General features: G+C 40.1%; 1 protein-coding gene across 1 annotated transcript in view; it reads left to right on the forward strand.

Annotated features, from left to right (window-relative positions):
• Positions 1-14,629, forward strand: part of ATAD2 (ATPase family AAA domain containing 2) — a 43,450-nt gene that overhangs the window by 16,424 nt on the left and 12,397 nt on the right. The window contains exons 6-17 of the mRNA XM_075582241.1: positions 1,072-1,162; positions 1,735-1,866; positions 2,991-3,111; positions 4,015-4,140; positions 4,642-4,750; positions 5,959-6,074; positions 7,420-7,594; positions 7,678-7,766; positions 8,357-8,516; positions 12,259-12,349; positions 13,016-13,324; positions 13,601-13,727. Coding sequence (XP_075438356.1) covers positions 1,072-1,162; positions 1,735-1,866; positions 2,991-3,111; positions 4,015-4,140; positions 4,642-4,750; positions 5,959-6,074; positions 7,420-7,594; positions 7,678-7,766; positions 8,357-8,516; positions 12,259-12,349; positions 13,016-13,324; positions 13,601-13,727 — 1,646 coding nt within the window. The remainder of the gene's footprint in view (positions 1-1,071; positions 1,163-1,734; positions 1,867-2,990; positions 3,112-4,014; positions 4,141-4,641; positions 4,751-5,958; positions 6,075-7,419; positions 7,595-7,677; positions 7,767-8,356; positions 8,517-12,258; positions 12,350-13,015; positions 13,325-13,600; positions 13,728-14,629) is intronic.

Consider the following 14,629-nt stretch of genomic DNA (forward strand, 5'->3'; position numbering starts at 1 on the left):
CTCTGGAGCTGAAATTAACAGTTCAGAAGACCTGTAGAAAAAGAAGACAGCGCACAGGATGCCCTCACCTACCTGGCTGAGACTCAAGCGACGACGGTGGCTGCTTGTACTGTGGCCAGTTGTATGCAGTGGTAATATGGACCCCAAATATGCCCTGTTTTAATTATTGGAATTTCTGTACGTGCATTTAATACCACCCTTTTTTTATATTTCACAATATAATTTACATTTTACGCTGAGTTGTGCGCTGTCTTTTCTTTTTCTACATGTCATCCAAGATGTTGAGCCATCTTCACTGATCAGCAGCAGACTCTTACATTGTTGTATGAGGTTATTTATATTGTTTACAGTCACCGATTTGTAACTTATTTAACCTGGGTGCTCTTTATATTATTGTGAACACCATCACTTTATATTTATAAGTCTCTTCAAGACTTTAAGTTTACACTTCAACACAATTTGGTGCTCCCTTTTTCCTTGTATCAGCTCCGAAGACCCACTGCTTAAATTCTATAAAACAAACTGCAACCTAGAGTGCTACTTTAAATCCCTCAATGTTGTCTTGGTATTGTTTGCACACCTTAAAAATTAAGGTAATTTTTATTCTAGTTCCCATATTCTCTATCTTGCGGTCCGTTGACTGACTGATCAATACACGCTGCTTTGCGTGTTTAGAATTGTCGGGACCCGTTTCCTGGCCCACCTCTCCCTAATCTTAATTGCCCTGGAGTCAGGTGATGCACTGATTCCAGATATAATTCCATGCAGCTTTTTTTCTCCTTGTACTTCAGGAACCAAAGCTCTCTGGGTTAAACTGTACAGTCTCTTTAGGGACTGCGTGTGGTCTTTAGGGACTGCGTGTGGTCTTTAGGGACTGCGTGTGGTCTTTAGGGACTGCGTGTGGTCTTTAGGGACTGCGTTTGGTCTTTAGGGACTGCGTGTGATCTACGTTAACTTGGGGGTTGCTTCTGGAAGAAAAAACATGAAATTGGTCTGAAATAACTTGCACGCCATTTAAGGAAACGTAACATTAGTATGACGTGTCTTAATTATTATTTATTTATTTTTTAGGAGAATATTGATATGTATTCTCGGGTGAAGCGAACACGTGAAGTCCAAACACTTGACGAAGAAACAACAGATAATCAAGAGGAAAGCGAGGGTGAGCAGTTTTACAGCATCTTATTTTGTGATGTTTTCAGTAACGTGATGATTACATATTTTACCAAATGTTGAAGTAAGGCCTACTGACACTGGTGTTTGGTTACATAGTGCTCTACCAGAAAATAATCTTACTGTGACCTAAAGGTTGCCAAGGTTTTAAAATGTAATTGCTGGTGTGGTATCACTTATTCGGCAAGTACAGGCCATGCAAGCTTGTTAAAATGTATCAATGATGCAGATCTGCTATGCACTTGTTTTATTAGGAGTTTTGGTATCAATATTCCACATCAGGGTTTGAGTATTTTATGTTCAGGCCTACCTAACTTAGCTGGTTTATACATTTTTATTTTTTAGATAAATACACTCTTCTGATGTGTATGTAAACAGCATTTTTTATGTCTTAACATGGGACATGTGCAGCTTTAAAATAAAATAAAAATGTCACTGTTGTAGTCAGCCCAACTATATTTTAATTACACGGGAGCTATTGTGCAGATTCTTTAACATCTGTTTGTTATATGTAACAAAGTAATTCTGCTGTTATAAAGTGGTTATACTGTAATTTAATAGAAGCTTCTGAGGAAGGTGAAGACCAAGAGGAGGAGGAGGAGGAAGAAGAGGAGGATGGTGAGGAAGATAACCAAAAACGTTATGAATTACGACAGAGAAAAGCAGTTGTGCGCTATCAGGCTCCGCTAGAAGGTATCATTAATATAAATGTGTTGTGTTAAATATATATGTAGCCGAATATGCAACATTTTACATAGACTTTTGCAGTCTCAATAAATTGTGCCCCAATGAGCTTACAATTCCCCCCCATCCCCCCCCTTTTTTTTGTATGTCTGCCCGAGACACAGAAATGACTTGTTAAAGGTCACAAGGAGCGTCAATACTTTGCCTTCGAAGCACTAGACTGCGTTTAGAATCTATGTTCTCCCTACCAAGCTACTCCTACTTTGAATGCAGTTTTCTAGCCTTTTTAAAGAAAAATGAATCTCTCCTTAACATGCATGCTCTGTCTTACCAACAATATTAGAACTTCACTTTTTTATTTTATCAAAAGACCATAAACTCTAATTCTGCTCCGAGGGACCCCCTGGGTCGGGTTGTTTTCTAAAATCCTTGTGTATCTTGCAAGCTTTTCAAAGTGCACTGCTAATATTTAGAAAATCATGATCCTTGTCCAATTTTACTAGTGGAAGTGATTTAGAGAATTTGCACTTATTTGCGGAAGTTCCATACAAATTGCATGTAAGTTATGCTGTGGTCCCAGTCACTGCCACAGCGCACGGCTCGGCATGCGCTGTGCTATCAAGCCCCGCCCCCCCAGTCCGGCCGGTCCCAGTCCCTACCTTGTCGCGCACCTTTCCCCAGCGGTGCGCGACAGGATTTCAGGGAGGCAGGAGAATTTAAACTCAACATCTGCGACGGAGGCGCAAACCCACAGCCACGCCCCCTCCCATCGCAAACCTTTCCTCTCCCCCCAGATCGCGGTGCCGCCCCCCCGCCGGGCGCGCGTGCCAAAGTGAAGACTGGGGACTCGGCCTTACTGTCACTCTGTCTCATTTTTTTTTTTTTTTTTCAAACGAGGCAAAATAGTACACTTCATAAATAAAATTTTGTTGCATAACAAATTAAGTAGCCAAGTATTCAAAGTATCTCAAAATGGCCTTTGCCAAGGCATGTAATTTTGAACATTCATTCAAGCAACATGAGTGTGGGCTGTATACTGCACTTATTTTCTGAGCGCATTCTGCTTGTGCCTGTAATCTTCTATTGCAATCTTGAATCGGTTGCCTTAACCAACTATTACATGTTTCAAATAGAACCCAGGCACCATAAAAAGCCAGATCTGTTTTACACCAGCCCAGCCTCTCCTGTGAGAAGAAGATATCGCTTTGGTTCAGCTGGTCCAAGAAGTCCCTACTGCAAGAGGCGCCTGAACAGGTCTGTAAATATTGTGCGTGCACATGGATGTACATCTATTAATCGTCTTAAAGCTGCAGACCAAGCAATATTTTACGTGTGTTTTTTTAATACATCAGTTCTGTACTATGAAAAAATACTTGTAGCATTTAAAAAAAAAAAAAACACTCAAAGGCATTTTTAATATATTATGTAACAAGAATTTTTTTGTTTTTATAGCAACAATTTACAAATTCTTCCTCTTCTGAAACCGGCTCTGACATACCACTTTTTGAGCCCTGCCTCTCTTTAGCAGTGCACCAATTGTATCTAGTGACTGCCTAGTCACATGATCTTCCCCACAGAACTTTGCATCTTGGGTCTTCTTCTGCAGCACTGACAGCCATTTAGTGAACCCCCGAGCCAAATATTCGCTGATCGATCTGCAACTTTTCTAATTATCATTGTGTGGATTGTATTACTGCACATATTAAAGGGAAAAATTATAATTAAAAAAATAAAGGGCAGCTTGGACTGCTGCTTGAACGTGAGTTTATTTATTTTTTAATCCCTCAATTTTGCGCAAATGTTTAACATCTGTCAAATTTCCCTCAAACTACATATGAATAACACCTGCACGTATAGTAACGTGTTCGATTTTCTTATGCATGTATCCATAGTCTGTCACTAGAGAACCAGACTCTCTCAGTACAGCAAATGGCAGACATTGATGTTGAACTTTCTTCTATCTGAATTTATTTGACTCTCCTATTTGTTTAAGCCACTCTGTGCTGGTCAGCAGCTTGATATGTCCTGTGCAATTTGACCATTTTTAGGCTACAGTTGTTACCTTTGTATGAACCGCATGTCCGTCCAGGCGACTGGCTGTTTACAATAACAATGGCTTTTTACACGTAAGGTAACTTTGTTTTGCTTCACCTTTAGGAGGAGACATGCTATCCACAGTAGTGATTCCACGTCGTCGTCATCGTCATCGTCATCATCCTCCTCTGATGATGAACAACACTTTGAGAGACGTAAGAATCGGAGCCGCAACAAGGCCATTGGCAGGTAATTCTTTGTTAAAGTACTATCTAATTATTTAAATGTCTTTGTGCCTTATTGCAGAGATGCGCAAGAGATTTTCTAGGGGGGGATCACGGCGATTACAGGCCCCATGCTCTTCTCCAACGCGTTTTCATTAAATACCGGGGGATCGCGTGAGGCCTCTGTAACTGCCCTTACCTCCAGTGGCTTTGGGTGACGCGTCACCATGGCAGCAAATTACTTTGCGAGATCACATGGCAACATGATGTAACGTGACCACGTGGTCTCATTTGCTGCCGGAGACAAGGTGGGGGGGGGCGCGACTGAAAAGTTTGCACCCCCCTGCCTTATTGGAAACCTATAGTCATACAGCTATTTAACCATATAATGTTTATCATGTCACTGTATCGAGCCTCACACTCTAGAGCAAATTGATATTATACTTGTTTCTTAATATATCCTCGACTAAATGGAAGTATCTGTGTATATATTAGTCTCTCAATTTTGTAATTCTTGTTTTTAAAGGTGTCTTCCTCTAAATATGCCCAGAGAAGATTTGAAAGGAATTCACAAAGATCGGATGAAAATTGGAGCAAGCCTAGCTGATGTGGATCCAATGCAAATAGATACATCAGTAAGTCTGATTGTTCATTGTAAACTCTGTAAAAATAATAAGTCTTTACTATATAGTTTTGATTGCGTACATGGTCCACTTATCTTTCCATTTTTATAGTGCTATCTGTCCCATGTAGGACAACTTGGAGTTAATGATCATAATATGATAGTCCTGGTCTCCCGCGACAATCAAATCGGGGATCAATTCGCCAGACAAACCGTTTATAAAATTAATTTATTGGAAAAATAAATATTTCTAACTGGGTTAATCTATAAACTTGGGTGCAGGGACCTCAAAAAGATTTTCCCCTGTTCTTTCTTTCTGCAGAGTCCACTGCAGCTTCTCCCAGTTACTCGCAGCTTCTTCCCAGGTGCCTCAGCTAAAAAAAAAAAAATTCACAGCTAAAGCTGAGCTGATCTACCTAGGGGTCTCCCTTCCCCCGGGTGTTTGCAATATGACTCAGCCTGATTGGTGGGTGAAAATTCAACAACAAACAGTTACATGCAAAAAGTTACTTGGAAAGGTCACAGACAACTTTGCAACATTCCAGCTGAACATAACAGTAACCCCTGGTTCCAGCCAGGCTTAATATATATATGTATATACATACACATACACATGAATTACTGACAGGTAGGGTTAATGGCAAGCTTGATCTTCATTAAAAGCAGTCACATTTACCCCTATCACAATGATTACATAGTTAAAGCTAAGTCTGTTATCCCTTGAAAGTCCAAGTATTTAAAAAAGTTTACAAAATTGCTTTGTTTACATTTGCAATGAGGACTCCATGTGCAAGTATAATGTAACATATTTGCTTTGCACCACAAATAAGCTTTAACATTTATTCACGCGCACACTGTCTGAGCATTAGATAGGTATGCAATGACATACGGCCGTCTTTATTGGGCTGTCTGGATAAACTCAAGATCTACTTTTAAAAAAGCATCGTTATGCTTTGGGCAAGACCAGGTTTTGTATCTGTGTGCTGGTTCGTCCTTAATTGGCTTGTCAGTCTTATGTCATTTTATATTCCCTCACTGTACCGCACTGCGAAATATGTTGGGGCTTTATAAATAATAATATTGCACATGACTATTATTCATTTTGCTCCTACATGGGACTCCACCTCTAAAAGATGAGCTTTTTTTCAACCGGAAGGAAATTTGGTAGGGCATTAAAAGGACTTTGTCCTTATTGCTTGAATTGCTTTTTTTGTCCTATAGGTACGATTCAGTAGTGTTGGAGGACTTTCTAGGCACATCGCATCTCTCAAAGAGATGGTGGTTTTCCCTTTACTGTACCCTGAGATCTTTGAAAGATTCAAAATACAACCTCCAAGGTATATTTTATACTAACTTTTAAAAATCTATTTTATTGCATGCGATTTTATATGAACTTTCACTCTTTGATCTGATTTACAATAATATAAACTACAGGGGTGCAAAGTTAAGGGTTTAAATACACCGCTCTGCATTTGTAACCTTTGCAATACTCTCTGTTGTTTAATTATAGATATTACTAATCTTCAATGTAATAATAATGCCTAGCATGCAGTTTACACATTTGTGAATCAATGAGATTAGGATTTTATTTTCGCCTCACTGTACTAGTATTTCCAATATCTGACATTAAAATCTACAGCTGCAGTTTTCACCACATTTTACAGGAAACACGACCCTAGTTCTTATTGAGACAAGTCAGAAATGTCTTCGTGTTAGGGATTTAACAGAAGGCTTGAGGTAGACCTAAAGCTGTTTGCACAATTTTGCGAGCAATGCTGGCTTTGTATCATTTGAAACACCGGTGCCATTGCTATATTATGCTTTGTTAAAAAGTAAAATTATGATGCATAATTCAAAGCATATAGAATGTGAAATGCATGGTCAGTTTAATAACAAATTTACAGGAAATGATGTTGCCATATTTAAAAATGTGGCGATTTATAAGGTATCTTCTATACTGCTGAATAGTTATAGAAAAATCTAGGTTTTTGTTTTTTTTAATGTAATTAAGGATGGGTTACATTTACTTTGCATCCCTTTGCCAATAACATTCTGCTTGCACACGGAAAATACAGGTTACGTCTGGATAAGGAATTGCTTCCAACACAATTCTTTGTGTAGTTCTGTTGTAGGAAAATTTTAATTCTTTGTCTTAAAGCTGCAATTCAAGCAGAATCCTTCATGTGTTCTCCCCCCTCCCCCAATAAATGAGTTCTGTTCTATGAGAAGATTCTTGTATAATTTTTTAAACAATACAATTTAAAAAAACATTTTTAATGTATTCTAATGTAACAAGCATTTTTGTTTCTATAGCAACCATTTACAGTCACATCCCCTTCTGAAACTGGCTTTTGAGCCCTGCCCTCTCTAGCAGTGCACCAATTGTATCTAGTGACTACTTGGTCATATGATCTTCCACACAGAACTTTGCATCTTGGCTAATCTTCTGCTGCACTGACAGAGCTTCAATGAACCCCAGAGCTGAAACTTGGCTAATCACTTGTCAGTGTGCAGATTGTATTGATGCGCAACTTGAATGGAAACGTTTTTTTTTCACGGCAGCTTTAAGCGTTTGTTTTCGTTAAAAAAAAAATCCACTTCATCCTTTTAAAGCTGCAGGTTCGTGAAAGCTTTTTTCCTATGTGTATTGTTTCTGTAAACGGACTTCCTCTTTTCTAACAGAGGCTGTCTATTCTATGGGCCTCCTGGTACAGGCAAGACATTGGTTGCCAGAGCCCTAGCCAACGAATGCAGCGTGGGTGACAGGAGAGTGGCTTTCTTCATGAGGAAGGGAGCAGACTGTCTAAGTAAATGGGTCGGAGAGTCTGAGCGACAGCTGCGGCTGCTGTTTGACCAGGTAACTTCCATCTTCTGTTGTGGTACAGTCTCTCTTTATTGTAATCTAGCAATGTCTTCTAAACCAGGCTCTTCTGTTTTTAGGCGTATCAGATGCGTCCTTCCATTATTTTCTTTGATGAGATAGATGGCTTGGCACCTGTAAGATCGAGCAGGCAAGATCAAATTCACAGGTAACTTTGTTTTTTAGCACATGCATTGTTTTTTGTTTTTGAACTTTCAAAAAACAATAAAGATAACTTTCAGGTGCCCCCTATTTTTATTTTGTATTTCCTTCTCCTTGGGACCATAAGCCAAGGTCACTTCAATTTAACATTGCCTTAATTGTACTGTTCTACTTAAGGCCTCGGCCAGGGTTCCTGCTGGCGTGCGGAGGCTTTCCCTGGCCTTAGACAGCGCGCCGTCGGGGGCGTGTCGGCGGGCGGGCCAGTGACGTCACAGCTGGTTCGCCCTCATTGGGCGAACTGCTCATGTGACCGGCCCTGCGCGCCGGCAAGCGGGGAAATTTAAAATGTTCCTAAGACCTACGCTTCTGCAAGCGCGCGGAAGCGTAGGCGAGCCCCTACTAAAGCCGCTCGCATTGCGGCTGTAGGGGCTCAGTGCCGAGTGGAAGCGCGCCTCCGCCCGCAAGCACTAAACATGGACGCGGCCTAACAGGAGATGCAATTTATTGCAGATGCTTCAACTTCAATACTGGTAATGTTTTCTCATTTTGATTTAATAGATACCCAGAGTCTGTTAAAAATGAGTTTATTTTTATTAGCTCCATAGTTTCCACGCTGCTGGCTCTCATGGATGGTTTGGACAGCAGAGGGGAGATTGTGGTGATTGGAGCCACAAACAGGCTTGACTCAATTGATCCGGCTTTGAGGCGACCTGGGCGTTTTGACAGAGAATTCCTTTTCTGTTTACCAGACAGAGATGTAAGTATCTAAAAATATATATGTATATTGAATGCCGTGATAGGATTAATTTTGGAAACCTGCACTTAGCCTTATTCGATTTTTTTTATTTTTATTATTATTATTTTAGTTTGCTGTAGAAACTGCTGTAGTTTGTTGCGTTAAGCAAATATCTGCTATTGAAAATGAACCTTTAGACTTATTAAATACGTAAATTGAGTGTATATATATATATATATATATATATATATATATATAAGTTCTTCAGTATTAGGTGATACCTTTTTTATTGGACTAACAATTTATGTCATAGGACAAGCTTTCGAGAGTTCTCCTCTCTTCTTCAGGTCAAGCAATACTGATTTACACAGGAATCAATGCTAAAACAGTGTAGAGAAAAAAAAAAAAACAGATATTTACTGTAGATAAGGTCGGGTGTTAAGTGTTTGAAGCCAAGGGACAGTGTCAAAGAAAGGTGGGGAAGGGATGCTGGGGGGGGGGGGGGGGGGAGAGAGAGAAAGTGTGGATAAGAATAGAGGCAAGCAGGATAATTACAGACAATTTTGGTAGGGTGTGAGAAAACCCATGTCCACATTAAGTCCCTTGGTTTTGGTGTCAAAGAGTCTTATCATTCTGAGCTCAAATGTTTTCCGTTCTTGGGTGCTTTTAAACATTCCATTGAGGATTTTGATTTTTAAATCATTTATGGAATGATCTGGTTGTGAGAAGTGATGTCCCACAGGTGAGCAGTATCTTCCTTCTTCGTGATGGAGTATAGAGTGTCTGTGCATATTCATTCTTCCTTGTAATTTTTGGCTGGTTTCCCCAATGTAACATAAATTGTTAGTCCAATAAAAAAGGTATCACCTAATACTGAAGAACTCATTTATTCTGCATCCACGAATACAGTGTATATGATTCAATGCAACAAATGTGACCAAGGTTGCTACATTGGGGAAACCAGCCAAAAATTACAAGGAAGAATGAATATGCACAGACACTCTATACTCCATCACGAAGAAGGAAGATACTGCTCACCTGTGGGACATCACTTCTCACAACCAGATCATTCCATAAATGATTTAAAAATCAAAATCCTCAATGGAATGTTTAAAAGCACCCAAGAACGGAAAACATTTGAGCTCAGAATGATAAGACTCTTTGACACCAAAACCAAGGGACTTAATGTGGACATGGGTTTTCTCACACCCTACCAAAATTGTCTGTAATTATCCTGCTTGCCTCTATTCTTATCCACACTTTCTCTCTCCCCCCCCCCCCCCCCAGCATCCCTTCCCCACCTTTCTTTGACACTGTCCCTTGGCTTCAAACACTTAACACCCGACCTTATCTACAGTAAATATCTGTTTTTTTTTTTTTTCTCTACACTGTTTTAGCATTGATTCCTGTGTAAATCAGTATTGCTTGACCTGAAGAGGAGAGGAGAACTCTCGAAAGCTTGTCCTATGACATAAATTGTTAGTCCAATAAAAAAGGTATCACCTAATACTGAAGAACTCATTTATTCTGCACTATCGCAACTGGACTAACACGGCTACTTTCTGCTTTATATATATATATATATATATATATATATATATATATATATATATATAATTCTTTTTTTTTCCCCCACAATTTACATATTTCATAAGTCTAAAGGTTACTTTTTAATAGCAGATAGATAGAGATAGATCTATCTATATCGGCGCTTGTCCCCCTTCTATCAATGTAAGATTTTATTAATTGGATAAGCACAATCTAGGGTCAGTCAGCACTACTACTTCACATATACCCTAACTACATACAAAAGTAAAAGTGCCTGCAGCATTAATAAGCAGCTGTGACATCAATTTCGGTCAAACAAAAAGCACTTTAATGAAAAGAGAGCATAAATATGATTAGCATGCTCTGCTTAAACAGGGTATTATTGTAAGGCAACTGCCCAGACTAATACTCCCCCAGAGAGGGGTATACCCAGTAGGACTGGGAAAAGGGGACAAACACAAAATGCTACACCGTGCCAAAAGGCAACATTACAAAAAACGGAAACCGGTGTCGCACTCGTCTTACATGATGGATAGTATGGTGATGCTTGCAGCTGGTAATCTTTGGATCCTTCCTGCATCACCTTCCTACAGATTAATATGTTGCATTGTAGCCGCCCCCCTTGACTTTGGACTGTGTTCCTTTTTTCTTGTTTGTGATTTTGCCTTTTGACACACTGCATTAAACTGCTTTTTGTTTGACCTTAATTGGTGTCACAGCTGCTTAGGAGTGCTGCGGGTATTCTCTTACTATTAATTGGGTAAGGTTGCCCTTGTAAGAAAAGTGAACCAATCTATTCAAGTGAGTAATATATAACAGATCTGAGTGATATCATTTTAAATGATTTCATACTGTATGAGGAACAAATGCAACCTATTATCCCTCTTTTTAATGATTCTCATGCTGCTGCGTCTAGCATGCAGACGCCAGCAGCTCAGACTAGATACAGGTCACGCTCGTTCAACCCTCGTTTCACTCTGAGCTTCGGGGTATCACCAGACCAAAGGCGTCAATGAAACACGTTTTTAGGCGACGTCCGGCGTGACGTTAAGAGTGCAGTCCATATCTAGTCTCTGCTACTGGCGCCTACAGAAGCCTGAGCATCATTAAAAAGTGGAATAGCTTACATTTGTTCCTCATACAGTATTCTAGGGATTAGCAATTTAGTTTGTCAATATAGTAACATTGAAATGTAGACAAGTTAGGGAATAGTTTATAGTGCAAATCTTTACCTGTGTATCCACAATAATGGACATTATTGGTTTAAAGAGCATTAACTATTACTAGAATAAATAGCGCATGCACACACTTTGTTTCAATATGCACAGCACTTCTACATGTTTATTTAGGGATATGTTACACAATTTAGTTTAGTGTTTAAAATAAATTCTAAAACATCAGTTTGTGTATGTGAAATTGTATCACTCGGATCTGTTATCCATATTCAACTAGATTGGTTCACTTTTCTTACAAAGGCAACAATATCAAATTAACAAGATTTGAAATTAATAGAATAGAGTTATCCTGTAGCAGGGGTTTTAATGTATTATGTCAGCTTCCGTATATGTAATGGTACTAATGAATTAAATCGGTTTATTTAGAGTGCAATATAAAAGGATACTGTTCTATAACAAGCTTGAATCATAAATACTCCTCCTAAATGCACTAATTGTATCTTTATTTGTATAGCACCATCCATGTACATAGCATTCTACAGCATAGGAGACCTACTGGGAATATGTAGCTTTAGACATAAGTAACATTAGGAAAAGGAGTCCCCCACAAAGCGCTTACAGTGTAAATTATTCATGTTTCCATGTAACCATCTTGTGTTATCCATGTGCTTGTAGGGAAGGCTGCGGCCAGGGTGACGCTGAGTGCGGCGGCGCTCATTTTACTTGGATTTGTGGCCAGCCAGTTGGGCGCTCGGGGGAGGGGGGGAAGAGAGTGGCCATGACGTCACGGAGCTGGTTTGCCCTTATTCGGGCGAACCGCTCACATAACACGGCAGAAACATATTTGTCTCTGCAAGCAGCTAAGCGGTGTGCACTCACGGGAACGTCACCCTGGCCGCAGACTAAGTCTCTTAGAATTTATTGGAGCAGACATTACCTCCAATAATTTGCTGATTGGTTGTAGCTATCTCAGCAGAGAAACGGTGGATAGGACAGGGAATGCTAACAAGAGATTTGTAACACAATGTATTTGTTGCAAGGCAAGAAAAGAAATTCTCAATATTCACACACAAGACTGGAATCCAAAGCCGTCTGACAGATTTTTGGAGGAATTGGCTGAAAAGTGTGTTGGTAAGCGATAATTATTTTTTTGCGTTCTTAAAATTTGCCCAGTCTCTCTGAACAATTATTTGGTGTTTGGGAAAGTTCTTTATAGAAAGCAATGCAAGTTTTCTATACAAAGGTAATTTACCACTAGAACTCCCTGTAAGATATCTGCTCATAATTTTGTGGTTGGCAAAAAAGCTGAGAAAGCAGAGTGACAAACTCAGTGCTATAATTATTGTCCATAATTGTGACCACTTTTTTGTGTGCCCTCATTCAGGCTGAATTTTACTTGATCATTAAATTACTAATGTCTTGCAATGGAGGGCCTCTGTTAAAGGTCTTATTCTATATTGTCCAAAGTGGCTATTCAATCTTAAAATCAACTGGGGATTTTGGGGTCGATAGGGAATAACTAGCATTGCTCAACTTGTATAAATATCCAATACAGCACCTTCATCCATACAATACTTGTTTTTTATGATGTGCTGAGGGAGTTTTGCATGACATATCCCAGTGGGTGTAGAATGTACATTTTGGTCCTAAAATATTATTGGTTGAATATGCCAACCAAACCCCTTGAGCTCCTACTTTTTATACAGCACTGGTTCACCTTGGGTCACCATTCATGTGCATGGATTTTCAGTATTGGTAAGCATTTGGTTTACATTCCACTAAATGTTTTCACTACAGGGTACTGTGGAGCAGATATAAAGTCTGTGTGTGCCGAAGCTGCTTTGTGCGCTGTGCGTCGTCGCTACCCTCAGATTTATACCACAAGTGAGAAATTACAGCTGGATGTGTCTACAATAAAGATTACTGCTAGAGACTTTGTGGTGGCCATGCAGAAGACTGTGCCAGCAGCACAGAGGGCAGTTGTCTCCCCTGGACAAGCTCTTTCTTCAATAATCCAACCACTTCTTCAGAACACACTTCAAAGCATTTTAGGAGCTCTTCATAGGGTTTTCCCACATATTGAAGGAATCAAAAAAGGAACATCAGGTATTATCTATATGAATTTTACAAAATTATTTTATGTGCCAGTTTTCGTTTCTGCTTACTCGTGGGCGCTGATCTATTCTCGACTGCGATGCCTAATGCAATTTGTAAAACAATGTTGTAGACCATTAAATCCTTATTGGTCAATGTCCGCTTCAAAAGCATTCATGAATAATCCTTCACTCCAAAAGTTCTTGCATGAGCAGCCACTCTTGTCTCCTTAGCAGATTTGGTTGCTTTTTAAAAGGTAGTTTTGTGACTTTATTTCCTAATATGTAGAGTTTTCAAGTCATCTGATGGAACAAGATTTATTGTACAGTGATGATGACGGGCCATCTGTGTTTGACGATGGGCTGGTTGAGAAAATCAAACCGAAAGAAAATCGTCCCTTTCTTCATTTTAATATGTAAGTATTCGAAGTCACCAAGAAGTTTGTCATGTTGGAAAAACTCAGACGTGTTGTTGATACTGATAAGTAATGTAGGGAACCTTTGATGCAATATTAAATCAACTCTTTCTAGAAAAGCAATACTTAGGCTGTGCTTATAGTAGCGTCGACGGCGATATGCTTGCGACCGCTAAAGTCAAATGTCGCTATAGCGATCGTTGCACTTTGGTGCAGGAGGGCGACAGGGGGCGTGGCCCTTGACGTCATACGAGCTATTCGCTATTATTGGCTGAACCGCTTCACGTGATGCTGACGTCACGCGGCGGGCGCACACCAACACATAATCCACTGACTTCAGCGATTTTGGTCGCACATGTCGCTGCGTAGCACCATTGTGGTTGCACCCGCTATGGGCACCAGCGACTGCCTTCGTGCTTTTGTTTTCACGCTGTGTGCCGTTGCCATCGACGCTACTATAAGCGCGGCCTGACTGTTGATAGATAAACTGGTTGTCATTTTGTTAGGAGTAATATATGACAAAGCTAGTATAATTTGTAATAAAATCTAAACATGCCCTAATATTCCTCCCCCCTCCCCGGAACATCTGGCCACTACTTGGGTGTTGTCCCCGGTGCTGTAGCTCACCTGCTGGTTCAGGAGGTCTGAGTGGCTCCGCAGTTGTAGTTTGGGAGCAGCAACAGGGTAGGCTTTCTCCATCTCTTTACTGTGCAGTGTCTCCACCCCAGGAGGATCCTGCTGAATGCAGGATGGTCCCCACAAGCAATACTCCTCTCCAATAACCACACACCATAGTTGGTCCAAAAGCAGGTTTATTGCACAACAGCATGACACTTCTCCAGCCCTGGAGCAGACCCCAGGGGCTTGAGGCCCCAAGAGCCCCATACAATCTCATTGACCCT

The sequence above is a fragment of the Ascaphus truei genome, chromosome 2 (genome assembly GCF_040206685.1).
Source record: "Ascaphus truei isolate aAscTru1 chromosome 2, aAscTru1.hap1, whole genome shotgun sequence".
Taxonomy (NCBI): Eukaryota; Metazoa; Chordata; class Amphibia; order Anura; family Ascaphidae; genus Ascaphus; species Ascaphus truei.